General features: G+C 39.8%; 1 protein-coding gene across 8 annotated transcripts in view; it reads left to right on the forward strand.

Moving 5' to 3' along the window:
* The window catches only part of GRIK1 (glutamate ionotropic receptor kainate type subunit 1), a 474,700-nt gene that overhangs the window by 403,842 nt on the left and 43,483 nt on the right, over nucleotides 1-27,375 (forward strand). For 4 of the 8 annotated variants that reach the window (XM_027540202.1, XM_027539869.1, XM_027539616.1 and 1 more), the window contains exons 8-13: nucleotides 3,964-4,071; nucleotides 6,732-6,776; nucleotides 11,847-11,960; nucleotides 15,439-15,642; nucleotides 16,605-16,828; nucleotides 22,624-22,742. In XM_027540202.1, coding sequence (XP_027396003.1) covers nucleotides 3,964-4,071; nucleotides 6,732-6,776; nucleotides 11,847-11,960; nucleotides 15,439-15,642; nucleotides 16,605-16,828; nucleotides 22,624-22,742 — 814 coding nt within the window. The remainder of the gene's footprint in view (nucleotides 1-3,963; nucleotides 4,072-6,731; nucleotides 6,777-11,846; nucleotides 11,961-15,438; nucleotides 15,643-16,604; nucleotides 16,829-22,623; nucleotides 22,743-27,375) is intronic. The other 4 variants (XM_027539698.1, XM_027539952.1, XM_027540037.1 and 1 more) reach the window with 2 other exon arrangements.

Genomic DNA, 27,375 nt, shown 5'->3' on the forward strand with positions numbered 1-27,375 from the left:
GAACCAGGAACACCAGTGGTGGAAGCCCCAGTCCCAACAGTCAGAAAGGTTGTTTGTTCCGTGTTCTGTTCAGGCCCTCAATGGATTAGATAATGACTACTTACATTGGAGAGGGCAGTTTGCTCTATTGATTCAAATGGAAACAGCCTCACAGACACACCTGGAGATGATGTTTAACCAGATAACAGCATGCTATGCTATGCTAAATCAATTCAGTCCTGTCCGACTCTGTGCAACCCCATAGACAGCAGCCCACCAGGCTCCCCCGTCCCTGGGATTCTCCAGGAAAGAACACTGGAGTGGGTTGCCATTTCCTTCTCCAGTGCATGAAAGTGAAAAGTGAAAGTGAAGTTGCTCAGTCGTGTCCAACCCTTAGCAACCCTTTGGACTGCAGCCTTCCAGGCTCCTCCGTCCATGGGATTTTCCAGGCAAGAGTACTGGAGTGGGGTGCCATTGCTTTCTCCGGATAACAGCATACTATGACCCAATCAAGTTGACACAGAAAATTCAGCATCATGACTACAAATTTAAAGTCAAGGTTAGACTCATTTATGCTGCTGCTGCTGCTAAGTCGCTTCAGTCGTGTCCAATTCTGTGCGACCCCATAGAGGGCAGCCCACCAGGCTCCACCGTCCCTGGGATTCTCCAGGCAAGAACACTGGGGTGTGTTGCCATTTCCTTCTCCAATGCATGAAAGTGAAAAGTGAAAGTGAAGTTGCTCAGTCGTGTCCAACTCTTAGTGACCCCATGGACTGCAGCCTACCAGGCTCCTCCATCCATGGGATTCTCCAGACAAGAGTTCTCCCCACTCCAGTACTCTTGCCTGGAGACTCATTTATTTATCATATACTTTATGTGTTGAGAGAAATTGCATAAATAGGAAATTATATTTCAGAACAAAGAATTTGATGTTAATTTGTAAAATGAAATACAGACGAGACCAGAAAAGACTACACCTGTGAGTACTGACATTAACAGTAATGAAAGCCAAATTCTAGAGTTTTGAATGTGGGGAAGAAAAATAAAAGATGGCTGTAAAAATAATCTCCGTTAAAATGTTAAATGCTTTCAATGTGGTAAGAATTGTATTCAGTTCAGTTCAGTTCAGTTCAGTCGCTCAGTCGTGTCCGACTCTTTGCGACCCCATGAATTGCAGCATGCCAGGCCTCCCTGTCCATCACCAACTCCCAGAGTTCACCCAAACTCAAGTCCATCGAGTTGGTGATGCCATCCGGCCATCTCATCTTTTGTCATCCCTTTCTCCTCCTGCCCCCAATCCCTCCCAGCATCAGGGTCTTTTCCAGTGAGTCAGCTCTTCTCAGCAGGTGGCCAAAGTATTGGAGTTTCAGCTTCAACATTAGTCCTTCCAGTGAACACCCAGGACTGATATCCTTGCAGTCCAAGGGACTCTCAAGAGTCTTCTCCAACACCACAGTTTAAAACCATCAATTCTTCGGCACTCAGCTTTCTTCACAATCCAACTCTCTCATCCATACATGACCACTGGAAAAACCATAGCCTTGACTAGACAGACCTTTGTTGGCATAGTAATATCTCTGCTTTTGAATATGGTATCTAGGTTGGTTATAACCTTCCTTCCAAGAAGTAAGCGTCTTTTAATTTCATGGCTGCCATCACCATCTGCAGTGATTTTGGAGCCCAAAAAATAAAGTCTGCTACTGTTTCCACTGTTTCCCCATCTATTTCCCATGAAGTGATGGGACCAGATGCCATGATCTTAGTTTTCTGAATGTTGAGCTTTAAGTCAACTTTTTCACTCTCCTCTTTCACTTTTATCAAGAGGCTTTTGAGTTCCTCTTCACTTTCTGCCATAAGGGTGGTGTCATCTACATATCTGAGGTTATTGATATTTCTCCCAGCAATCTTGATTCCAGCTTAAGCTTCTTCCAGCCCAGCGTTTCTCATGATGTACTCTGCATAGAAGTTAAATAAGCAAGGTGACAATATACAGCCTTGACGGACTCCTTTTCCTATTTGGAACCAGTCTGTTGTTCCATGTCCAGTTCTAACTGTTGCTTCCTCACCTTCATATAGGTTTCTCAAGAGGCAGGTCCATTTAAATCTCTCAAAAATCCTGTTTGGATAAACACTGAAGCCTGAGATAACCCAGGTTTAGGTTAAGTAACTTGCTTGAAGTCATACTTCAGAGATTTAAAACCAGCTCTGTGATAAACCCGTACTCTTTCCACTGCATTGCTTCTGCCTCTTGGTCAAAAGGGGAAATATATTCAACAGACACACATGGCATGAACTCTTTGGGTATGGTATAGTCTCAGGATCTTTTTCACATCTACATATATCTAATGAATTTGGTTAAGTTGGGAGAGGGAAAATAGCTAAGTGCATACAAAGGACTGAATTCTCCTTTATCCTCATTTGTAAGTCAACTCAAATTAGGCAAGGTTATCATGAATAACCTAATGATTGAAGCTCACAACCTCTGGGGCCACCATATTTTATATCATGAAACAACCTAAAATCTCCATTGTGAGTTCTCTGAAGAGCAGACTACTGTGTTTTATCTGTTTTATTGTATTTTATTTGGCTGCACTGGGTCTTCATTGCAGCGCGTGGCTTTCTCTAGTTGCGGAACTCAGGCCCTAGGTCAAGGGTATTTAGTAACTGTAGCATGCAGGCTTAGCTGCACCATGGCATGTGGGATCTTAGGTCCCTGACCAGGGACAGAACCTGTATCTCCTGCATTGGAAGGCAGATTCCTAACCACTGGACTACCAGGCAAGTCCTAAACTACTGTGATTTTTAATTCCTCAAATGATGTTGATATATGCGGCCGCCTGAAAAGTGGCTCTCCCAAAAGATGCCCATGTCCCAGTCTCTGGAATCTGCCATTGTTACCTTATATAAACAAACAAACAAAAAATTGCATATGCAATTAAATGAAGGATTTTTCTTTAAATAGCAAACATTTATTTCTCACAGTTCGGATGCTGGAAGTCTAAGATCAGGGAGGCAGAAGGGTTGGGTTCTAGATGACAGCTCTCTTTCTGGCTTGCAGATGGCTGCCTTCTTGCTGTGTACCTCTCTCATATACCTTTTTCCCCCAGTTTTCTGAGAAATAATTAGCATACTTCACTGTATAGATCTGGGCTTTCCAGGTGGATTAGTGGTAAAAATTCCACCCACCAACACAGGAGACACGGGTTCTATCCCTAGGTCAGAAAGATCCCCTGGAGAAGAAAATGGCAACCTACTCCAGTATTCTTGCCTTGGAAATCTCATGGACAAAGAAGCCTGGTGGGCTGCAGTCCAAGAGATCACAAAAGAGTCAGACATGACTTAGCGACTAAACAATCACTGTATAAGTCTAAGATGAAGAGCGTAGTGGTTTGATTTACATGTATAATGAACTGATTACCACATAGATTCAGCTAGCATCCATCTTTTTTGTGTTTTTATGTTATTTAGTATTCTTTTTTCTCCACTTAAAGAACTCCTTTTAGTATATCTTGTAAGGCAGGTCTAGTGGTAACCAACTTCCCCAGCTTTTGTTTGCTAAAAAAAAAAAAAAAAAAAAAAAAAACACACAAAAACCCTTGGTCAATGAATTACATCCTTTTCTCAAAGAACAAAAAGGGGCATTACTTCACCTGGGCAGTCCCTTGAAATGGATTTGGATTGACCTTGGAAAAACAAATATTGTGATTTCCCAGATATTATTTAGTCCATGGGAAGACCATTTTACAGTCAATCTTTCTATACCCTCCCATCCAAAGTATGAAAATGTTAGAACTGAAGAAATAAATGAGTGCTCATAAAATACTGAAGTATTCTGCTATCAAGTTACTGAACTAACACAATGGTTTATAACACCATGATGAAACTGAGCAATTGGATACTGTGATGAACCTGAGGTATTGCAACCTTGACAGTGTTAAGGATTATAAGTGTTAAACAGTAACGCCATGTTCCTTTTGTCCATAGGCTCAGTGGGATGGCTTGACTGGGCGTATCACCTTCAATAAAACCGATGGCTTGAGGAAGGATTTTGATCTGGACATTATTAGTCTCAAAGAGGAAGGAACTGAAAAGGTAACCTCCTTGATGATAAATTTGGAAATTACAAAAGAACACCTCTTGTGCATTTTACTTGCACAACAAGTACAGGAAGGATGAAGCTATTTTCCCAGCCTATTCATTTATGTCCAGTTTTCTAGCTCACTCTCTCTGATCTGCAAATTGATGTTGATGTGCTAGACTCTTAAATTGTGTGTGTTATCAACAGCAATGCTAATGGCTACATAGTGCTTGGCATATTTACAAGCATACATACAGCCCTAGGGGTGGGGATCATTAGCCCCTTATTCCACAGGTTCTAAGAAATTGAGCTCAGACTTGGAAAATCAGAAGCTGTCAATGATTTATCTTTGGAATGACACCCAAGGGTCAAAAGTGAATTTTAATTGTACTCCATTTTGAGATGGGTGACAGAGGACAGAATGAAGCAGAATGTAAAAGGCTTACTGAAGCAAACTAACTTTACATCCTTTATTTTATGAGGAAATATGCTTTAACAATGTATTTTAATGTTGAGTTTGATTTTAGGATTATTATAGTTGTAATTCTCAAGCTCTCAGTGTTTCAAGTTACTATTCAGGGCAATGCAAATGTCAGCTATTTAATTGATTAATAATAATAATAATAGGGACTTCTCTGGTGGTTCAGTGGTTGACTCTGCACTCACAGTGCAGGGACAAGGGTTCAAACCCTGGTCAAGGAACTAAGATCCCACATGCCATACAGTATAGCTAAAAGATAAAATAATAATAATACAAATATTTTAAAAAATAATAATAATAAAAGAATTTGCCTTCTCTTTATTACATCAATTTAGTATTCACAATATATATCGTGAATTCACTATTAACTTTTAGAACCTTAAGGATAAAAGATCTTGAAACCCTCCCCGCCCTCCGGCCAAACAATTGTCTGAACACCTAAACTCTATAATCCAGTGTTGTTTTTCTTTGTTGTTTGTTTTTTTTCACTTTTAGTGGACAAAAAGTTATGCTTAATGTAAAAGAACATCTCTGGGAACAATGTTTTACTTTGGGGGTGATTTTTTAAATGAGATAAGGTTTCCATTTCTGTTTTGTTGCTTTTGTTAACTGAGACACATTTGGAAAAATAAAAAAAAGGAAGTCACTCAGTCATGTCCGACTCTTTGGGATCCCATGGACTGTAGCCCGTCAGGCTCCTCCTTGCATGGAATTCTCCAGGCAAGAATACTGGAGTGTGTTGCCATTTCCTCCTCCAGGGGATCTTCCCAACCCAGGGATTGAACCCAGGTCTCCTGCACTGTAGGGAGACTCTACCATCTGAGCCACCAGGGAAGCCACTGAGACACATTTGCCCCACTGCCAAATAGCTTATTTAAAACAAAGAAAGATGAATCAGGCTGAATGTGAAAGGTAGTCTCTAGTGTTGAAGAGCTTGAGGAAAATAATGAGTCCACAACTTTGAGAATCCATATTAGTCACGCAAGTTTCCCCTTGCAAAAATGCCCTCTTTCTTCATCTCTTCTCTTCCTCTGTCTCTCTCTCCATATGTGTCTCTGCCTCTTCCTCTCTCCATCTCTCTTTGCCCCTCTCACTTCCTCTCTGCCTCTCTCTCTCTCATTTCTTCACTCTGATTCCCTCTTCTGTTAGTTTGACGCACTCTGACAGAGCACAAGGCACCCACCTAACTTCTGTAATGGAATGTGGACGTTGGGCTGCAGGGAACAAAAGGGAAGAAAATCATACTTGTTGCAGACTAAAAGGCAATAAGAGCTCTTTTTAAAAGAAAATGTCTGCTTCTCTGTACATGCTTCTCTGCCTCCCTCTCCACTGCACTGACAGACCGAACAGCAGGAGGAAGAAAGTCTGTTAAGGAAACATCTTTTTGGCTCAGGCTTGTGATGAAATAGATGGAGCTACTGTTATGCTCTCCCAGCTATGCATACACGGCAATATTGTGCACATTCTAGTGGTGTTTTTCTAACAAAGGCAAAATCGAATTAGATGAAAGTGTTTTCTCAATTTGTTTCTCAACTCTTCATTGTTTGCAATAACTTTTCTTTCTTCAGGTGACTTGGGCTCAGTTCCTGAGAAAGCTGACTGAGCCTTAAGGCAGTGAGCCATCCTATCGCTCTCAGTCGGCAAGGGAGGAAATGCCCAATCTTTTCATGTCAGCCTCGTGCGGGGTCCATAAGGAAAACTGTTAAAAAAAAAAAAGCCTATTTTCTCACTTTCACTCAAGTTTCTAATGCCAAGAAGCATCTAGTCAAAGAATAATAAGCACACTTTCTTCTCACTAAGGAATAATGTGTGTGTGTGTGTGTGTGTGTGTGTGTGTGTGTTGTTTGAATCTGGTTATAAATGACTTTGACAGGAATGATGAAGACCTTAAGCTCTGCAGCATAGGTGTGCATATTTGAAAGAATTTTGCCTTTTTTTTTTTTTTGGCATGCAAAAGCAAAAGTGAAAATCAGGTTCCACCACCAAGGAGAAGTAACTTCTGTAGGATTCAAGTACTTGGTCCATGTCTTTCCTGTACCTATTCTCAGGCTTTCTGTTGAATGAACATTCAAGATTCCAAACAATGGGTGGGGGGGTGTGAATCTGTTAGCACTCACGTGCCATGATGCCTTTTGGCTTCCATGCTCCATTTTAATTAAGTGCTATTTTTATTTTTCCCCTCTGAAAACCAAGGCTGCTGGCGAAGTGTCTAAACACTTATATAAAGTGTGGAAGAAGGTTTGTACATGGAGAAAACCTGCAGGAAATCTGGGAGTGGGGTGGAAAATACCAAAGGAAAAGCCTGCATCCTTCCAGTTTTGTCAGACCAGTAGCTCTCCAATTGCAGTTTAGAGGCGAAATTCCACTTAAAGGGAGAACACGGGTGACTGAATATGTTGTCTCTCAACAACATTGCCTGGCAATTGAAACAGACTTGAGGTGGATTAAATAATGATGGATTAAATATTTCCCTCTAGATTATTTTTGTTTCTCCCGGGTAGGACCAGTCCCTGTTAGGACTAAAAGCAGGTAGCTGCAACAGAAGCAAACACTGGTCCATTTATATTCTTTCTTGGCTCTAAATATTTTTTTTTCCCTAAGGGGGAAAAAATACAATAGATTTGATTCATCAGACTAGTCAGACAGGCTAAGGCTCCGAGGGGCCGGGACATCTCCTTCAATGTCACCACCACAAAATATATGAACCATTTTCAGAAATTCCCTTTTATTACACACCATCTTCATTTTATGCAGACAAACAAAACCTTGTCAGTACATATTGTTTCATAATTTGCTTTAGAACCACAGTTTCCAGAGGACAAAAACATTAGAGATTTTGCAAAGGAAATGAGATTGTCTTATAAATCATAGCACCTACTACTTCACAGCTTATTGTACAGTATTATGTTGTCAATGAATGTGCACAGATTTATTATAGATGCAAAAGTTAGACATTACAAACATTCTGATCAGGAAAACGTCCCAGTGATATGCAAACATTGTCTTTCAATCTATCTCCCTCGAACCACTTGCTGAACCACCTGCTGATTGACATATGGACCTTAAATTACTCCAGGTTGTTCAACTTGGACAGTTTTGTCAGGTTCACTTTCATCTTTTGAATTATGAGTTAAGTCACAGGAAGTGTAAACAGTTTCTCCCTGTAGTCAGAAGCCTTGTCTCCTCCGTTTTGGAGCATACTCAGATGAGCTCCAAAATGTCCTGCTTTTAAGTTTAAATAAGCACAGGTTTAATAACCTTGTTTTAAGTTTTGATGAATCTGGCTACCAAAGGCACAAGGAGGACAATCCCATCTCCTCTATGCTAATACACAGATGAACCTAACTGGTACCCAGAAAAAAGCTTATTACACTAATCCAGCTTGAGACTCCAGGCATTTTCTGCAATGTTGAATTAATTCAAACCAAATATCCTTGGGAATGAAATCCAAGTCCTGAAATCATTCTCAGGGGAGGGGAATGTCCTTTATTTGTCACTAAACTGCAATAATCGCCCCCACTTCCCAAGGATGCACTTCTTGGCTTTCCTCCATGCCTGTGTGCCTCTTCCTTCTGCTGACCCATTGTTGCCACGCTGCAAGCTGTATATACTGTGGTGTGCTGTTTTGTGTTATGACTGCTCATCAACAATTTGCAGTAATCTGAGTGCTAGCACAGGAGACCTGTTGAGACCCAACCAACACACTGTCCTCTCCCTACAAGATTCTACCTTACAGCAGAAGGATTCACCCCATTGCATTCTAATTCCAAAAGCTCTTCTCTACACGCCTACGTTTTTCAGTCGAGAACAGTCTGCCTGAAGTTCTTTCCAAGAAAAGGATATGGCGGTCTTTACAAAGCTCATCACTAAAATATATGTTTATAAAACTCATCATACAGGAAACAGAGTCACCTCTTTCCCCTAGATACTTTATGTCACTCAGCAATTTTGGATTTTGAGTTTACGTGAATCACACACCAGGTTTGAGAGATGGATCTTAGTCACTTCCTGAGCATTCCCTTTGTCACACTACCTTTTTTTAAAAGGGCTTGCTTAATTGCATTTAAGTCCTCATTTTCAAGTGCTTTCCTTTGTTGTCCTAGATGATAAATGACTGCTCCCTCATGCCAGTTTACAAAGTGAGAGAAGACAGGACCAGACTATTTAGTTTTTGAGTGTTCCTCCCCACAAGTAATTGATCCACCTTCCACTGCTTCTCACTGGTAAATTACTGCTGACCACTTTTGCTGTACAGTTTGAAAACTAAGGTTCTGCTTCTTCGAGGCAATCCTCCAAAGTCGGAGGACAGGACTGAAATGCTAAATATCCAGGCACCTGGTTAACTGAAGCCCTCCCACCAGAGCTTAGTGACCGAACAACTACCTCCCAGCACGGATGAATCATGGGAGCTTGCTTTTTCAGAAAGAAACATTTGTTAATGTGTTATTTTACTTCAGTTAAATAAAAGGTAAAGCCAGTTGACAACTTTGGTTTAAAAGACACACATAACCCTGTATGCAAACATAGACACTCTACTTGCTTTGCTGATTAAAAAGTTTGAAAATACAAGGCTAAGGTCATTCAAACCTCATATGTAAACTCTCCACTTCCCATGAATCGCTTGATCTTTACTTTTTCTTGATATTCTTTTAGTCTAGATTTGAGGACACTTCTGTTACACCAACAGTAGGAAAAATTCTTCTTCTTTTTCTTATTTTATGGAGGAAAGTCTACACTGATTGGTACTTTGGGACTCATTAGGTTACAAATGCAGCAGCAATGATATCATACCTTCCACACTTTTTAGTGAGGCTGGTAAAAGAAACAAAGCCAGATGTTAAGCTGTGGGATGTATTTGTCTACAATTTCAAGTTTGTATTTTAAAAGAGAGTGATGTTGCAAGGCCAATCAGCCATGCCATTTCAAATATTAGTGTAAGTCTTTTAAACACTTGACTTTAATAGAAATAAGAGTTACTGAGAACACACTTCACTACTTAACAAATTGGCTAAAATGCAGTTTTTTCCCTCCAGCTTTCAATATTTAATTAAAAATTAGGTTCCCCTCTCCCTAGTGCCTAAGTCAAGGTTTAATTAAAGACACAGCAAGGGCCCAATTGAAACACAGTCTTCATAGAGTTAGAATTCAACTGTTTACAACCTAAAACATAGTTTTGGCTAAAAATTCATAGACTCCCTACTGTAGTTAGTCTGAGATATATTTCCTGGAAGCAAGGGTCCCTGCCCCAAAAAAGTGAGAAGAGGAGTGGAGTTTAGAAGAGAGGGAAGAAAAAAAATTTCCCTTTTTCTTGAGTTCAAAGCCAGACAAAGAAAAGCAAAGGTTCTTTGACCAGCAGGCATGTGTTTCATGCATTCTAAGTGATGGATATTACACTTGATCCTGGAAAGACTGAATGGTCATTAAAGGTGTTATCCTACAGCTTAATCATACCTCTAGTACTCTCTCTGCAGACAGGATCAAAATACTTTCAAATGCAAAAACTACCCCCAAACCCCATTTACCTAGACCTGTCTCCTTATTTCACTATCTAACTATCCCTTATTAAGTATAAAAAGAAGACAGTAAAATTCAAATAGTTCACACTGATGAACAAATCTGTAATAATCCTTGAAACTACCTCAAAGAATTTATATTTCTAAAAAGAAAATTTGTTGAGCTAAATGAATTTTCAGCTGCTGCATTTGGGCAGTAAATCAAAGTAAGCAAATAGAAAAGGAAAGAAGCCTAACATTTCTACAGGTGAAATTTTATTTAATCATCAGAAAAGTTCTATTGTCTCCATTTTACTGGTAGGGAAATTAACTTCCCCATGATCACACTGCTGGTAAATTGCAAAGTTAGAATCTGGACAAGAGTCCATCTGAAAAGCTCATACACTGTCCAGCCAGCCCAATGTCCTCCCAATGGAAGAGTATATTTAGAGATCAAGCTTGGGTCTACCCTGTCCATTGCAGACTGCATCCAAGTATTGGTGTTCCTAAACTGTCCCTGTTTTTCATAGCTCCTTTGTCAGCTTATAAATTTCAAAGAAAGGGGATTTTACTAATGATTCCAAGTTCTTTCATAACAGGGCAAGCTTAAAGAAATTACTGGAGCGACCATTTTTATGTCCTTTATTGTGAACATTCCTTTATTGTTAACATTCATGCAGCTCTTAACATATACTAGTACTTTCACAGACATTTACTCATTTGATGGTCTCCACATCCTTATAAATTATTTTATAGGTAGAGATCCAGAGCTCAGAAAGGTTAGCATCTTGTCCAAGGCCACCCAGCAATCAGGTTTGCATTCCACCTCACTAGGCTGTCAGCAAATGCTTCCAAAAGACTTCAGACAAACAGCCAGTTCCCTAAGGCCCTGCTCCTAGATTGCCCCTAGAGGCAGAACAAATCAATCTACTTCTACAGACTCTAATAACCCAAGAGTGAGGTGGCCACGGGTGGAAATTGGGGTTACCATTTCTTAAAAGAACAAGAGGCTTCACTGACTGCCAATCACAATGGTTGCTTCTGTGACAGAAAGATCAATAAGCAATAGAAGTAATACCTTCACTAAAGGCATTCATGGTCAAGTGAACAAACAAGACAGATAAATAGATGATAAGAACAGAAGAAGGTCCGTTAACAGAGGTACAAGGGAGCTACGAACAGAGCTCTACCAGCGCCCACGGGAGACGCCCTTACCCAGCGCTAGTTCCTCGATGATGGACCTAGAACGTGGTCTCCTGCCCATCCACACTTTTTGTTCCATTTATCTTTCCCCTTTAGATGCCCAGCTTCTTCACTGTCCATCCTGCCTCCTCCGTCTCATTTCTCATAAGTTTTAAAGGCATTGATGGTAATACTTCGGCAACATAAGATCTGTATCAGTCTAATGTAAGCTCCACCAGAGCAGAAGTCTTTGTCTCTTTTGTTCATTGCTATGTCCTCCAGTGCCTAGAAGAATCCCTGGTTTATAAGCCAGTGTTCAACAAATACGTATTGGAAGAAAATCTGATACTTGTTTACTAATTCTTAATTTAGAAAAGAACATTGAACTTAATAAATTAAAAAGACCTCCCGTACCTGCACTCTACATAGCACAGATTTTCTGTTCCACATACGCAGTTGTTCTTCCATTGTTTCGTTTTCCCACATGTAGCAGCTTCCCCTGTAATGGTGCCCTGGTGTCCTCTTCCCAGACTATGAGCTTTTGTGCCCATTCCTGGTGTAGAAGGGGCCTCTCTTTAGCATAAGCGCCGTCACTGACAGTTCAGCAGCCTCTGATGTGATGTGTTCTGTGTAGATTGGGATTTGGAACTCCAACAGTGGGCTTAACATGACGGATGGCAACAAAGACAGGTCCAATAATATCACCGATTCTCTTGCCAACCGAACACTCATCGTCACCACCATTCTGGTAAGTTGAGTCTGTGGAATCCAGGGCATCTGATCGAAACTCCTACTCTAGACCTTGAAGGATTCCTCAGCTATCTTTTTCATGCCAACACCTCTGTCTGTAAAAGTCTGTTTTAATTGGGGCACTAAAAGCATATATTTACATATATCTGTAGTGGACTGAATTATCCACTTTCAATGTTGTTCTGAAGCTCTCTAGTCTCCAGTCCATGCTCAGCGATGTTCTGCTCCACTCTATAGTCCTACCCAGATGATTACCCTTGCTCTCTGGCTGCTGGTTGGTTTCAACCAAGGGGAGATTCTGGTAAAAGACCAGGGAGGTGGATGGAGTAAGAGATGCAAGGAAAGGTCTTCCCCTGCTTCCCAATGGTATTGTCAGAACCTCTGTCCTTCACAGCCACAGCATCTCTCCGGTCACTGATCCTGCTTCCATACTCTACCTGCATTGCACACATGGACCACTCTTTCCTCCCTTCCTGCCTTAGCTTTAGCCTTAGCGGATCTTCCCGGTTGACACTAGTGGTAAAGAATCTGCCTGCTAATGCAGGAGACATAAGAGATTTGAGTTCGAGCCCTGAGTCAGGAAGATCCCCTAGAGGAGGAAATGGCAACCCACTCAAGTATTCTTGCCTGGAGAAGCCCATAGACAGAGGAGCCTGGTAGGCTACAGTCCATAGGGTCGCAAAGAGTCAGATGCGACTGAAGCAATTTAGCACAGAGGGTCGACATCCCACTATTACTCTTACCACCATCCCTGTTGGTTGCTTTTGAGGCAGGAGACAGATGGGCTCCAGGTTAGACATTTATAACCAGCCTCCTGTTTATAGGACTTCCCAGGTGGCACTCATGGTAAGGAATCTGTCTTCCAGTGCAGGAGATGTAAGAGACTTGGGTTCAGGAAGATCCCCTGGAGAAGAGCATGTCAACCCACTCTAATATTCTTGCCTGGAGAATCCCATGGACAGAGGAGCCTGGAGGGCTACAGTCCACAGGATCCCACAGAGTCAGACACAACTGAAGCAAATTAGCATCCATGCGTGCACCCCTGCTTATATTTCATGGGGCAGGAAAAATGGGCTTCAGGCCTGACCCTTAAAACTGGCCTCCTGTTTGCATTGCCTGAGACAGGTCAGTGGACTCCAGGTTAGGCATTTACATACAGCCTCCTAGTTTGCTCTCTGAAATGGAAGTAACAACAGAAGCAGGGATAAATACCCAGGCTTTGTCTCTTGTGGACACATTAGGAGAGCAATCATGCAGGAACAGAGAGGGACTAAACCTTGCCTGAATAAAGGATCAAGAGATCACATAGCCCCTCTCCTTGGGGCAAGGGAGACAGTACACCTGTGCATAGAGGCTCCTTGGGGATCAAAATTCAGGGGATGCCAGGCCATAATAAGTCTTGCTTCTCTCCTCCCAGATGCCTTTGCATGGAAATCCATCTTTTCCAGGCGCACCTAGGAGAAGGTCCTGAGACAAATTAGCTGGGGAGCAGGTGGGGGTGGAGAACACAACTGGCCTGTGGGAAGACAAAGACTCAGAAAAACTATCCCTTTATAAAGGAAACTTCCCAAAGGCACACCTCTCTTGCAGAGCTCACCTGTATGTCTTTCCGCTTGCACTCTGCTTTTCCAATAAACATTTTACTTTTCTCTTTACCTGCCACCTCCTCATCAGAATTCTTTCTTGTCAACATAAGCAAGGACTGGGGATTTAGGCCCTAGTTGCTGGACTCTGTGGTCTAGCAATTAGGACTCCTGGTCAGGGAACTGAGGTCTGTCTTCCAGCTGATGCTCACTGCTGTGTGCGTCCAAAATCTCCTTGGCATGCTCATTCTTCTGTACTGCTCCTTTATTAACTGTACTCCTTTTTTGAAAGAAAGGTGAAAGTGAAGTCGCTCAGTCATGTCTGACTTTTGCGACCCCATGCACTGTAGCCTACCACACTCGTCCATCCATGGGATTTTCCAGGTAAGAGTACTGGAATGGGTTGCCATTGCCTTCTTCAGAGGATCTTCCCAACCCAGGGATCGAACCTGGGTCTCCTGCATTGTATGGAGACACTTTTCCATCTGAGCCACCAGGGAAGTCCTTTCCTAACTGCTTTTTAAAAACCTGCTCTCTGTTGCAATCCTATCATGCCCCATCCAGCCACTGTTCACTCACAGACTGTTCTTCCTCCCTCTTTGCTCCTCCCTAATCCACGAATTGTGCTTCCCAGGTGGCACTACTGGTAAGGAACCCACCTGCCAATGCAAGAACATAAGAGTTGTGGGTTCAGTCGCCGGGTGAGGAAGATCCCCTGGAAGAAGACATAGCAACCCACTCCAGTATTCTTGTCTGGAGCACCCCATGGACAGAGGAGCCTGGTGGGGGACAGTCTTTGGGGTCTCAAAGAGTCAGACACAACTAAAGCAACTCAGCCACTCAGCACACACGCAATCCAAGAAATAAATAGGAGTGGCCGCCTCTAAAATCATACCTTTTGGACAGTCCTCATGTGAAATTTATTTCTGAAACAGTTTCCGAGAATCATTCATCCAAAACAAAAATGTTTTTTTTCTGGTGACTAGTTTCTCTGCAACTTTCTCATGGAAATATAGAGTTTTCTACTTCTATCACTTTGTTTGAGGATAAGCCTAAACATACAGGACGGATCAGTAATGTAGTAACTATTTTGATTTTATAAAATAAAGTAAAATTTTACTTAGTCAAATGAGAATTAATAAGGCTAGAGATATGTAGTTGTAAGGAAATGTCCTCATAGGACAGGGGATTTATCATATAAGCAAAGAATTTACCAAATGGGATCTCTGAGGTGAGTTCAAATAAGAAAACGTAACTGATGATGAAAGGGGACATCAAAGCGGTCTTTGAATAAGATATCCTGAAGGGAGCCAGGAAAAATATGTAGATAATAAGGGAAGAGTGAAACTGAGATGCAATTTAGCTGAAAAATGAGAAAATTAAAATATTTAGAGTACTTAGTAGACAGGAAATTTGAAAAACAAGAGAATATATGTGCTGATTTAGATTTCTTTTTGTAAGTAGGTGAAGCTCATAGATAAAAGTCAGGAGGGTAGGCGGGTCTAGCCCTGGAAGCTTAGGTGTAGGCATAGCTGGAAACCAGACAGCCAGACATCAGATCCTCCACTGCCTTCTTGGCTAGACCTAAAGTTTAAACGTGATCCTGTTTCTATCACACCGTTTACTCACAGTTCTGCCCTCAGCAGTGGAGGGGAAAAAACTCTCAAAGAGAGAAGAGGGAGAGAAAGTAACATATGAAGTGTTCTATATTTATAGAGGATGTACAAAAGATGAGCTTAGTAAAGGCAGAAAGGGAAGTGACTTTCTTTAGTATTCTCAAATATTAAAATCCGTTTTCAAATATTTTATATCTTCTGGCTGTTGTTGGAGCTCATGTAAGTAAATTCTGCCTTTCATTATAGCAGGGTTTCACGTGTGATTTGTTTCATATAGGAAGAACCCTATGTGATGTACAGGAAATCTGATAAGCCCCTGTATGGAAATGACAGATTTGAAGGATATTGCCTGGATCTATTGAAGGAATTGTCAAACATCCTGGGTTTCATTTATGATGTTAAACTCGTTGCTGATGGCAAATACGGAGCTCAGAATGACAAAGGAGAGTGGAATGGAATGGTCAAGGAACTTATAGATCATGTAAGCAAAAATATATCTCCTACACTGTGGTCTTAAATGTCTAAAAAAATGCATAATGAGAAGTAAATGAAAAGAGAAAGATGTTTGAGTCAGAGTCAGAAGACATATTTTATTTTTTTGAATCATAAAAATGACCTAAAAAGTGGGAGAAAGCAACCTATAAATGTAGTTTCCTTACTTAGGAGGCAACAGGGATAAAAATTGAGGATAAAAACTTATGGGCTCATCCTTCATACTGAAGAATAAACGTGAGTGATTCTTAGATTAGATAAGGAGTTCTGAAGTTTGCAGCTTGAAGCAAAATCTCATCAACTAATTTTATGACCAAGTTGCTCATTTCTTATTTTTCTCACACGTCCTTTTTTAAAGATATTTTTCTGCAGTTTTTACCCCTCCATTTAGTTTCAGAATGTGTGTGTGTGGAACACATATATATTTGAGTTTAACACATATGTTTTTGAGTTTGAGCCAAGGCTGAGAGATAGTGAAGGACAGGGAAGCCTGGTGAGCTGCGTCCATGGGGCCGCAAAGAGTTGGACGTGACGTAGTGACTGAGCAACAACACATATATATTGGAGAAGGAAATGACAACCCACTCCAGTATTCTTGCTTGGGGAATCCTGCGGACAGAGGAGCTTGGTGGGCTACAGTCCATGGGGTTGAAAGAATCAGACATGACTTAGTAACTAAATATCACCTGCCATACATATATACCTGTGTGTGTGTGTGTGTGTGTGTGTGTGTGTGTTTCACACCTTCTGGTTTCTCTTTGGTAACAAATACTATTTCATAAACATAACTGTGTAAGTCAACTGTTTTAATGTCAGAGTCAATCATCATAGAAGCTTCACGTGTGAGAAGTTTTTGGAGTTGAGAATAGGAATCAGGAGAACCAGGAAAAGTCTAGACATTCTCTCGGAAGCTAGACAGCTAAAGGGACAATTTCAAACTTGCTTTTGCAGAAGGCTGACTTGGCGGTGGCTCCTCTTACCATCACCTATGTGCGGGAAAAAGTCATCGACTTCTCCAAACCCTTCATGACCCTAGGCATCAGCATTCTCTACCGGAAGCCCAATGGCACTAATCCAGGGGTCTTCTCCTTCCTCAACCCCCTGTCTCCTGACATTTGGATGTATGTCCTCTTAGCCTGCTTAGGAGTCAGTTGTGTGCTTTTTGTGATTGCAAGGTAAGTTAGAGAATCACTGAACTTCCAACAGATCTAGGTCAGTCTCAGGTTGACCTGTGTGCTCTAGAGGTAGACAGAGATCATGAACGTCAAACTATTCATTTAGTTTTGCCTGATGTTCTATTTTGTCACATGCTCCCTCGTAAAAGCCACTCTGTAAATGAATATCTTCTAATTATTTATAAAGGTATGTTTAAAAAATAGTAAGATCACTAAGTTTTATACTAACTTAATTTTATCAGTATTTAAAGCAACATACAATGGTTATTTACCCATTTTCCATGCATTATATTGCCACAAAGCCATAGCTAAAGCAATTTAACAGGAAGAGGAAAATGGTGTATGGATACTTGACCCCTGGAATATTTGCAAATAATAAGCAAAATAGAAAAAAAGTCAGCCAGGAACTGTTTTAGCAAATAAAAAACACTGGATTAAATAAGATCATGGAGTCTTCAAGAATAAAGACAAATACTTTGAAAATTGTATAAAATTTATTTTTAAAAAATTAGTTAACAAGAGAATTCTAGAAATAACTATGAAAAGGAAAGATTGGCTACACATACACTGGAGGCGTGAAATCTTTGTGCTACTCTGGTGATTCTGTTTAGATTTTATTTTCTGAAATAACTGTACATTTAACCATTCTGTTCCACACAATTTTTTAAAGGATTTTATACCATTCAGTAGATCGTATATTCTAAATACCTTTGATACTGAATTTGAAACACAGCTGTGGCTTAAACAGTTGATATCCCTAGACAAACCATGTTAAAAAAAAATAATTGCTTTTTTTATGTCCTCTACTCATTTTCAATCTTTTTCATCTTTCAGCAAAACTCAGTGAACTTTTTCCTAATCAATTTTTGTTTTCCCTCTAGGAATTTCTAAGAGAAATATTTCTTCACCCTAGTCCTTCGTCATTGTTCAGTGCATGATTTTGATTAATGCCGGGTAACTCTTTCTCTGGCACAATTATAAAGAAAACTTAGAAAAATAACCTAGTTGAGAAAGGTCTTACAGGTCCTTTGCAGACACAGTTAAAGCAAATTAATGTATGCTTTCGCATATGAGTGAGACATATTCAATATGAAATGAATGTTTGGAAGTTCTCTATACCTCATAAACTATACCATTACCAAACTCTAGATTGTTTTCCAAATTTTGTCCAGATATTAATTTTAAATAATTACCAAAGCTTTCTTTCTATGTGTCTTACCTCAGAAAATAATATAGGGGCAGTATGTAGAATGGTATTATCCTTTGATAATACTTAATCAGTGGTTCTCAACTAGGAGAGACTTTACCCCCCATACAACATTTGACAATGTCTGGAAATAGCTTTTGATTGTTACAACAGAGGATGGAGGATGCTACTGGTATCTGGTAGATAGAGTCTAGGGATGTAGCTAAACCTCCTGCAGTGTGCAGAACAGTCCTGCCCCCTATGACAAAAACGTATCCCCAAAATGTCAATAGCATCAAGTTGGAAAAACTGTGCTCTAAATAATTAAAGATGATATTGCTTTGAATGTCTAATTTTCAAAGACGAATCACTCACCTTTGGAGGTGCATGTCTCATTACTTGCTCCTAAGTGAAATACATACTGCCTTAGAATGGTCATTTAATAAATGCTTGCCTTAAGGTGATGTGCAGTCTGACGATAGTTAAGAAATCTTGTGCTGGCTTGATGTTCCATTCCTCTATTCAGGGCCCACACCTGCTGGGTCATTTTAGGACTAGTGGGGCAATCCAGGCAGCAGAAGGTAACAGAGAAGTGAGTGTCCATACTCCCCAGTTCATTGCTTTATCTAGGCAGTGATGCTGATGAGTAGAACAGTCAAGACAATGTTGATGACCAAGCAATTACATCATTTATCACACTGACTTGACCCAAATCAGCAAGAGAAAACCATGTCAACAGCATCCAGCAGTTCTCACAGACAATTTCAAAGTATTTGTTTACATTTGACCCCAAGTGTGTCTTTAAGTTGCCTTATTTTTACCACCAAACGAATGTAGCATTAAGTAGCTTTCCCTTCCTTATGTTATCTGTTCCTCTGTAAGCTTCTGGTGATCCAGAGCCCTACATTTTCTAACTCTCTTTCAATGAAGAAAACAGCCTCCAGGACTTCCCTGATGGTCCAGTAGTTACGATTCTATGCTTCCAATGCCGGGATGCAGGTTCTGTCCCTGGCCAGGAAACTAAGGTCCCATATGCTGTGAAGTGTGGCCCAAAAATTAAAAGAAGCAGCCTTGTTTCTCCCCCAATCAATGCTATTTACTCAGGATTCCTACTCACCAACAGTACACTTTGTAGACCAGGTTTTTTTCTTTATTTAGCTTATTATCCTTATTACTCCCTTCTCACTGTCTTTCTTCTCATTCTGGGTCTTGGAAGTGAAAGTATCAGACATCAAATGCAATCTTTCACACAGCATGGTGGTAAAACATAAAAAAAATTTAAAAAATAACTCCCTGCAGTGCACAGGTGCACTGTCACGGGGATTGCATTCTCAACTATATTCATCTTCCCCATACCTTTGAATCCATTTCTGCTTCCAGTTCATAAAGCCACTAAATACATCTTGGATGTGATTCCCCAAGACAAATCTTGGTTAAATAAGTGTGCCGATTCGCTTTGACTTCCCATCCTCATAGCCTGAGACCATGAACTTGGTCACTCTACGTCAGTGAGCTAAGATGGAAAATGACTTTCTGTTATCACCTTAGTGGTTTGCATTCAAAGTTAGTGAGATAGAAATGAAAAACAGTTAATCTCCTAATCACTGTTAGCTCTAGAGAGGCTTTTGAATTTGTGTTTTGAAGTATACACTTTCTTGTCCTTTTAGAGGGAAAAATAAAGCTCATCACTGCTTTTGGGCTTATGTTCTCACTAGACAGAAGCTTACTAACCATTTGCTGAACTGAATTGATTTATAAAGTTAGACAAACTAAGGAAAAACCATACAAAAATTTTTAGTTACTATGACTTGTTACAAATGTGCATGTCAGTGTTTTTGCTTTGTGGTTGACATTTTCTAAATTACTTTTTGTAAAGTATTTAATCCCAAGGAATTATGTCCATCAAATACATACAATTTAGATAGACTGAATATCCAGAAATAATGTCTGCTTACATCTTACAATTTATGTTTATCTTCTTAAAATGGACATTTTTTTAATTTGGCCTCTGGCAAAGAAAAATCAAGAAAACCTTTGACTGTAGCTCTACAGTTATACTATAAACCCAACCAGTTACATTACAAGATTGAGGGCTTTCTCCATTAAAAGATCTCCCTCTTGTTGATGTAGCCTGATATCCGTTCTCAGTCATAAAAAGAATCCCTTAATTGGAAGTCTTTAGTATGAGAATCATTTTATATCTTCCATTCAAGTAAAAGCTTGGCGTATATGAACATAAAACCAAAATGAGCCTCTGTATTTCAGTATAACTCTTCGAGATGCAAGTTTTGACATAAATTCTAAGCACATTTGCCCCTTTCTCTGTCATTTTACTCAAATTGGAATCAGGTGAGGAGAGCAGCTTCAGCATATCATTGGTACAGGCCATGAATTAATCTTTCTACCAGGCTTCCTGGTGATGACATTGCTGTCACACTGGCTATCTTTAAGCAGACATTAGGAATTTCAAGCTGAAATATCTGCATCCAGGCAACAGGTAGATCTATTGCATTATGAAAAGTCAGAGTGCTACAGCACAGCATCAAATCACTATTTAATATTCCTCACTCCACACACTCTCCGAGTCACTCAGAATCCCAGAAAGAAAGAATCTAAAATATCTCTGCAGAGCAGGCAGAATCGCATTGCTGTTTGGACAGTTTTCTTTTTTGCCATAGAAAACTAGATTAATTGTTCACTTTGAGCTGCAAAGTCTGAAATACTGAAACAGGACCGAGTGAGATGCAGCATTCCAAAGAAAGAAGTGGTGGGTTCATTCATCAGAGCACATACAGGGGAGAGATGCCAGAATATCACGGGGCTGGTGGTGGCCAGGTTTTATGAGCTGTTTAGAGAAACTTCTGCTTTTGAAGGCACAGCCCTCCTAATGTATGGCAATTAATTTTCTTAAATTATTGTACAAGCACCACTGATACTGTTTAAGTAGTGGCATTTTTACCCTGTGTACTGCTTCAAGTAGTAGGTTTCTTAGCATCGGTATCAGGTTCTTCGGCTCAGCAAACTTCTATGGTTATAAGACAGTATAAATTCAAAACTTAATTACACTGTTGAAACAGTAATTAAAATGTATTGGCATGGCATTGTCAATTAAAGCTTTATTCATAAGCTTCACAGGAACCTGCACTGTGTGCCCTGCAGCTGTGGAGAAGGTGTAGTAATGACTTGGATGCCATTATTATGGGATAAACTACAAGGCTGTTATCCTAGCCTCCTTAAGACTTGATGAGGAGACACTGTATACTTTTCAGAAGGTGTCTGCAGGTTTAGGGAATGGTGTTTCATTAAGAACTATCTGCCCACTTCCTTGTGCCTGATTCAAAGTGTGCCCTGCTTCTTGCTGTAAATAACGTATTCACCTTAACACCACCATGTATCAGCAACCTGCTATTGTTTACTGCTGAAACCTATGGCTGGAGAGCATTCCATATGTTCACATCGACTTTACTCTAACACTCTTGCTTGCATTAAAAGGATTCAGTGGCAAATGGCATAGCTTTCGGTGTTAAGGACTACTGCATTTTAAATCATTTCCAGATCACTTCGCAGCACATCTGCTAATGTCTTTTTTGGAAAAATAAGTGCCCCTTGGAAAGATAGTCTTAAAAAAGAACCACAGAGCAGGGAGCTCCTTGGGCTTGTAGAGGTCAGACAGATTTTTAGAAAATAGAAGAAGAACCCAAAATCACTTCAGCCCCTTAAATTTTTATTTTAACACAACTTAGAGATATCTGGATTTTTTCTTCTTTAAAAATAAGGAAACTGAAGCCAGAGAGTTTAAATTACTTATTCAAGGTCGACTTCCTAACCAGCTAGGGCTGGCAATCAAGTGGCCACAGTTCACAGTTGTAGAAACAATTCAGAATGAATCTTAGAGGAAAGTCTGAACCTAAAACTGTTCATCCAGACATGCTCTGACCTTAACATAAATGAACTCTGATGCCTGGGACAGGGTACTTCTAAATTTGAACTTTATCTCTTCATTTACAGATTGGGATTTTTATCTCCACATACTCTCATAAAAGTATCAAATACACCCCAATCCAGACCCTCTTTTTGTTCACTAATCGTTTGAAACTTGCGACTCCTTTGATGCATTATTGAATCACTAGACTACATAGACTCCTTTGATCTATGAGTCAATAAGCCTTGAAGTCCAGTCACCCCTCTATTTCGTGTCTTCCTCAGCGCCTAGTGACACAGAATCTTGATATTACAGTTGGTATGCAACTGTGTCCATGTCACTGTCGTTGCTACTCTGTGGGGTGAATACTTGGGATGAGTGAACCTCCCTCTGCAGTCCATCTAGTTGTTCAATAAAATGGAAATGAGTGAAAACTCAGGTGATCTGAGGAATATGGTTCCAGTCACCCAGTGGGCTTTGCCTGGGAATCAGAAGACTGGTAAATAAAATGTCTAGAGTCTCCTTTGCACTTTGCCCACCAAAGCTGTAAGTTTATGAACACGGCCTACTGCTTGGTTTGACGCGTCCCTCATTCGCTGTTGGGTGTTGTGCCTGGTTCAGTGGGTTTTTGCTGGTGCCGCATGTATCTACCTCATGTTCACAGACTGTTTCTGTTAACTACCACAGGTTTACACCCTACGAGTGGTATAACCCCCACCCATGCAACCCTGACTCAGACGTGGTGGAAAACAATTTTACTTTACTAAATAGTTTCTGGTTTGGAGTTGGAGCTCTCATGCAACAAGGTACAAGGTTGCCCATCTTTGTCACACGCATCCCACGGTCTGCTGACAGGCTTTTATGCTGGTAAACTCCACCAAGAACATAGCGGGTAGGCTAAAAACCAACTCAGAAGTTAAAAAAGATAGAACCTGGCTTCTTAGACATTTCTAAAAATAAAAAAGACAAAAATATGACAGCAACAGAACTCCTTTGCTACAGATCTAAAATAAACTTCTATCAAGCAACAAATATAAATTTTCCTAGAGGGAAGGAAAGGATAAATTGCCTTAGAAATTGTTTACCAACTGGCATAGATGGAGATATCTATCTTTTCCTTTTTAGTCATAACCTCACAAGTTACAATTTGAAAGGGCTAAAATTTGAATCCTTTGAAAATTAGGTTGATTTACATCCTTCCAATAGATGACAGTCCCTAAAACTGTCACCTAATTACCACTCTGACAAACCCTACTGGGATTCATCTTAGCTTCCCAGTAACTTTTTACAATCTCCCTCAGTTGGTAACCATAGCAACAGTAAACTGGAGATGTTGGAGGAAATAAAATTCAAACCACAGAAATGTAATATATTTTGTACATTTTCTATGATTTGAAGGATTTTGACTTTGTGGGGAAGGGAGGAGTGAGTTGTTTTAACCTTTGGAAGAAATCCAACATTTCTGTGGATTTTCCTCAGCTTTGATTCCAGGCGTATGGTCTAGAAAATACTTCTCAAGATTAAATGCATTAATTTAAGAAAATCATCAGTCACAGATGCTGTTGTGTTTGGAATATCTCCTTATTTGACAACAAGCTGCAAAATAAATTGGCAAAGGAAATTTCAACTAGGATATATATTAAAGATGTTTGTTACTTAGGGGTAAGCCCTAAGGCTTCTCAGGAGGGACTTGTTATCATGCTACTCAAAGTGTTTATATTGTGTTTAAAAATTCCAAGGAGAGAGAACAGGGTTTCTAGTGTGGAAACACCAAATAATTGAGCGAAGTGAGTAAATCATCTCAACACGCAGTTAAGTATAGCTTATTCAGGCAGTGCAAAGTAGGTGTAGACCCAGCACCTGATTTACTGGAAATCACTTGCGTGAGTTTAGAGCGTAAGACAGAACTGTAAATCCCACAGGAAAACTCTTTGGATGACATATACTGCTTTACCAGTGCATTTAGTTTTTAAGGCATTTATCTTGTGAGCAATCACTTTCAAAGAATGAAAGAGACTTCCTTCCTTACCAGTAGCTTGCCTTCCTATGCCATTAGAATAGAAAAATATAGCCTTGGGTTTCCTAGAGTATGCAGCACGCCTGTGCAGGTATATGTGACCATGACTTCCTTTTGTCATATGAATGTTATTGTTGTTCTTTAGTAGCCACGTCATGTCCAACTCTGTGACACCTAGGGCTGTAGCCTGTCAGCTCCTCTGTCATGGGATTTCCCAGGCAAGAAAACTGGGGGGAATTGCCATTTCCTTCTCCAGGGGATCTTCCTGATCCAGGGATCGAACCTATGTCTCCTGCATTGGAAGGCAGATTCTTTACTGCTGAGCCACAAGGGAAGCCTGTCACATGAGTGTACCCTCCCCCTAAATTTCTCTTTCATACTCTACCTGTTTGGAGTTTCCCATCATCCACAGCAAACCGTGGGATGCAGTGTCTGCTAGTTACCACGACCTTGGGTACATGACAGTCAGCCCCAACCAGACTCTGCTTGTTTTTCAAGAAGTTTAAAGTATCTGTCAGGTGAAAAAAATATTATGATGTACAAATTTGCGGTACTGGTGACTGTTCGTGCATTTGTCCTTAGCATGCGGCATTGGACCGGGTAGCTAACTTCTATATTGACTGTTGCGCTCTTGCTAGCAGAAGTTTGTCACTGTACTCAATTGGAAACCATTTTGTTTAATTTCTTTTTTAATGTGATGATCAGGCTTTCTCTTTTCTACAGAGCGTGAGCAAAGTCTGGATCAGGATTGGCTGTCATGTCTGCCGTAAAAGGCACTAAAGAGACTTCAGCAAGTATTGTCTCTCATCCCAAATATTTTCTGATGACATTTTATTCTGCTTTTATTACTGTCATGATTTCATCCTCTAGAGTTCTGACCTTTAACAAATCATCTCTACTTGAGTGAAGTCATTTCTAGGTATATCAGTTAACGTTGAGAGTCATGAAAGTCAGAAAACTGTGTGAATTTTTTTCAAAAGATGTAGTGTTGAGAAATTCATACCATCTACCAAGGGTTTAAAATGTTGTATGAGTAGGTTCCTATTAATTATTTTTAATTTCCAAGACAACTTCATTCAAATGTATAAATATGTTTTATTTTAAAGTGTGATAGATATGAATTTATTATTGCATGTAGACAGTTGGTTATCCATCTGTCTGCCTAATTTTCCTGCCATATAATACACAATTATATGAATAATAAATTAAAACTTGATCTTTTCACAAATGCAACCAAATAAAATAAGGATAAATTCACAGCAGAAAATCTATACCTATAAGCTAAGAAAATATATCTACTAACTGTATTACCTATTTCCTATGGGTATTTTATGAAATAAATGGTATTTTAGTGATAGCCAACCAAAGATCTAAAATAATATCACACTGCCACGAGGCTGCTAGGTCAATTCAATACAAAGATATGAAATAAACTTGGGCATTAAACAAACACACCCACAGCATATAAATCCCATTAAACTGAAAGATTACAGCAACAGCAACGCACTATCTTACTAAATCCTTAGAAGCAATTTGATGAAAACTGTTTTAAATCTGTGTAACATTACACACTCAAATTCAAACAAACAAGCAAAAAAAAAAGAAAAAAAAACACAGTGAAGCCATTAACCTCATTAAAAGAGAATAAAGTACAAAGAACAGCTTTAGAAGAATATAGCTAATTCAAAGCTAAGAAACTGCCAACATTTATCTGCATATTATGAGCCTGGAGCTGACTCTGATTTCATGAGCAATATTTGCATTTGTTTACAGATTAACCTTGAGCATAAATTCATGTATTTGTAGATTGGTAAACTCCAATTTCCCTTTCTATCTTAAGCCATTAATGACAAAACTTCAAGACAATCAGAACAGTGAAAGACTCCTTTAAACCAGATAATTCACCTGCTGAACTTCACACTTCAGATTTAACTTAGGGTGTTTTCCTTTCACTTCTTAAGTGGTCCCATAAACTCTATCATTTCTCCAAGTTTATGGGGAAAATGCTAAGAGAGAAGCAATGGTGAATTTCAGGCAAGCAGATTAACCAAAATCCATCCATGGATCAATACAATTAGGGTAAGGCTGCATATGACTTTCTGTTCCTTTTGGTTCTGCTGCTGGATTTATAACCTTCCATAGCTCAGCTTGATCAAAAGTTTTGAGCTAGAGAGCTTTCATAGATGCTTGTCCTTTGTGTAGGTAAACTTTGCCCATATACTCTTTCTTCAAGAGAGAAAGATGTTTTTTCTTTTTCTTGGTAAATACATTAAATGCCTCTATGTTCAGTTCAGTTCAGTCCCTCAGTCGTGTCCGACTCTTTGTGACCCCATGAATCGCAGCACACCAGGCCTCCCTGTCCATCACCAACTCCCGGAGTTCACCCAGACTCACCTCCATCGAGTCAGTGATGCCATGCAGCTATCTCATCCTCTGTCGTCCCCTTCTCCTCCTGCCCCCAATTCCTCCCAGCATCAGAGTCTTTTCCAATGAGTCAACTCTTCGCATGAGGTGGCCAAAGTACTGGACTTTCAGCTGTAGCATCATTCTGTCCAAAGAAATCCCAGGGCTGATCTCCTTCAGAATGGACTGGTTGGATCTCCTTGCAGTCCAAGGGACTCTTCAAGAGTCTTCTCCAACACCACAGTTCAAAAGCATCAATTCTTCGGTGCTCAGCCTTCTTCACAGTCCAACTCTCACATCCATACATGACCACAGGAAAAACCATAGCCTTGACTAGACGGACCTTTGTTGGCAAAGTAATGTCTCTGCTTTTGAATATGCTATCTAGGTTGGTCATAACTATGTTACCTTTTTACAAATAATCAGGAACCATCTGATAACACCTAAAATGAGTGTTTTTACCAAGAAGGGCCCCTTTCCACCTGCAAAACAGCCAGTCTTTGAAGTATAATTAAATTGTACTTTATTTGAGGACAAAATTGTGCCTTTTCAGTAAATATATTATTTTCAGTTAAACAAGAATCAACATTAAAAAAATAATTTTGACTTCAAAAATAACATAAAACAATAAAAGATTGATTCATCATCTGTCAAGTACAGTTGCATCCAATATCATCTGACTTGTAAAACGGTGTTTTATTAAATGCATATGATAAATAGCATAATATGTAAATCTTTTGAAAGTTTCTCCCATTCTTTAATATTAAATAAAATGTTAATGTTAACATTTTAAAGCTTTCACTGTTGTACAACCTAGAACATTTTATTTCACACAATAAGATGTATATTAAACAGTACAAAAAGGCCAGAAGTCTGAGGATTTTTCAGCAAAAACAAGCAAACAAACTCAAATCTAAGCAACTAAACTGTTTATAAATTTTAGACATAGAATATCTCAGGGTTAAAACCATTAAAACCATCAAATGGAAATAAATCACATTTAAGCAGCAGCAGTGATA

Source organism: Bos indicus x Bos taurus, chromosome 1 (assembly GCF_003369695.1).
Source record: "Bos indicus x Bos taurus breed Angus x Brahman F1 hybrid chromosome 1, Bos_hybrid_MaternalHap_v2.0, whole genome shotgun sequence".
Classification (NCBI taxonomy): domain Eukaryota; kingdom Metazoa; phylum Chordata; class Mammalia; order Artiodactyla; family Bovidae; genus Bos; species Bos indicus x Bos taurus.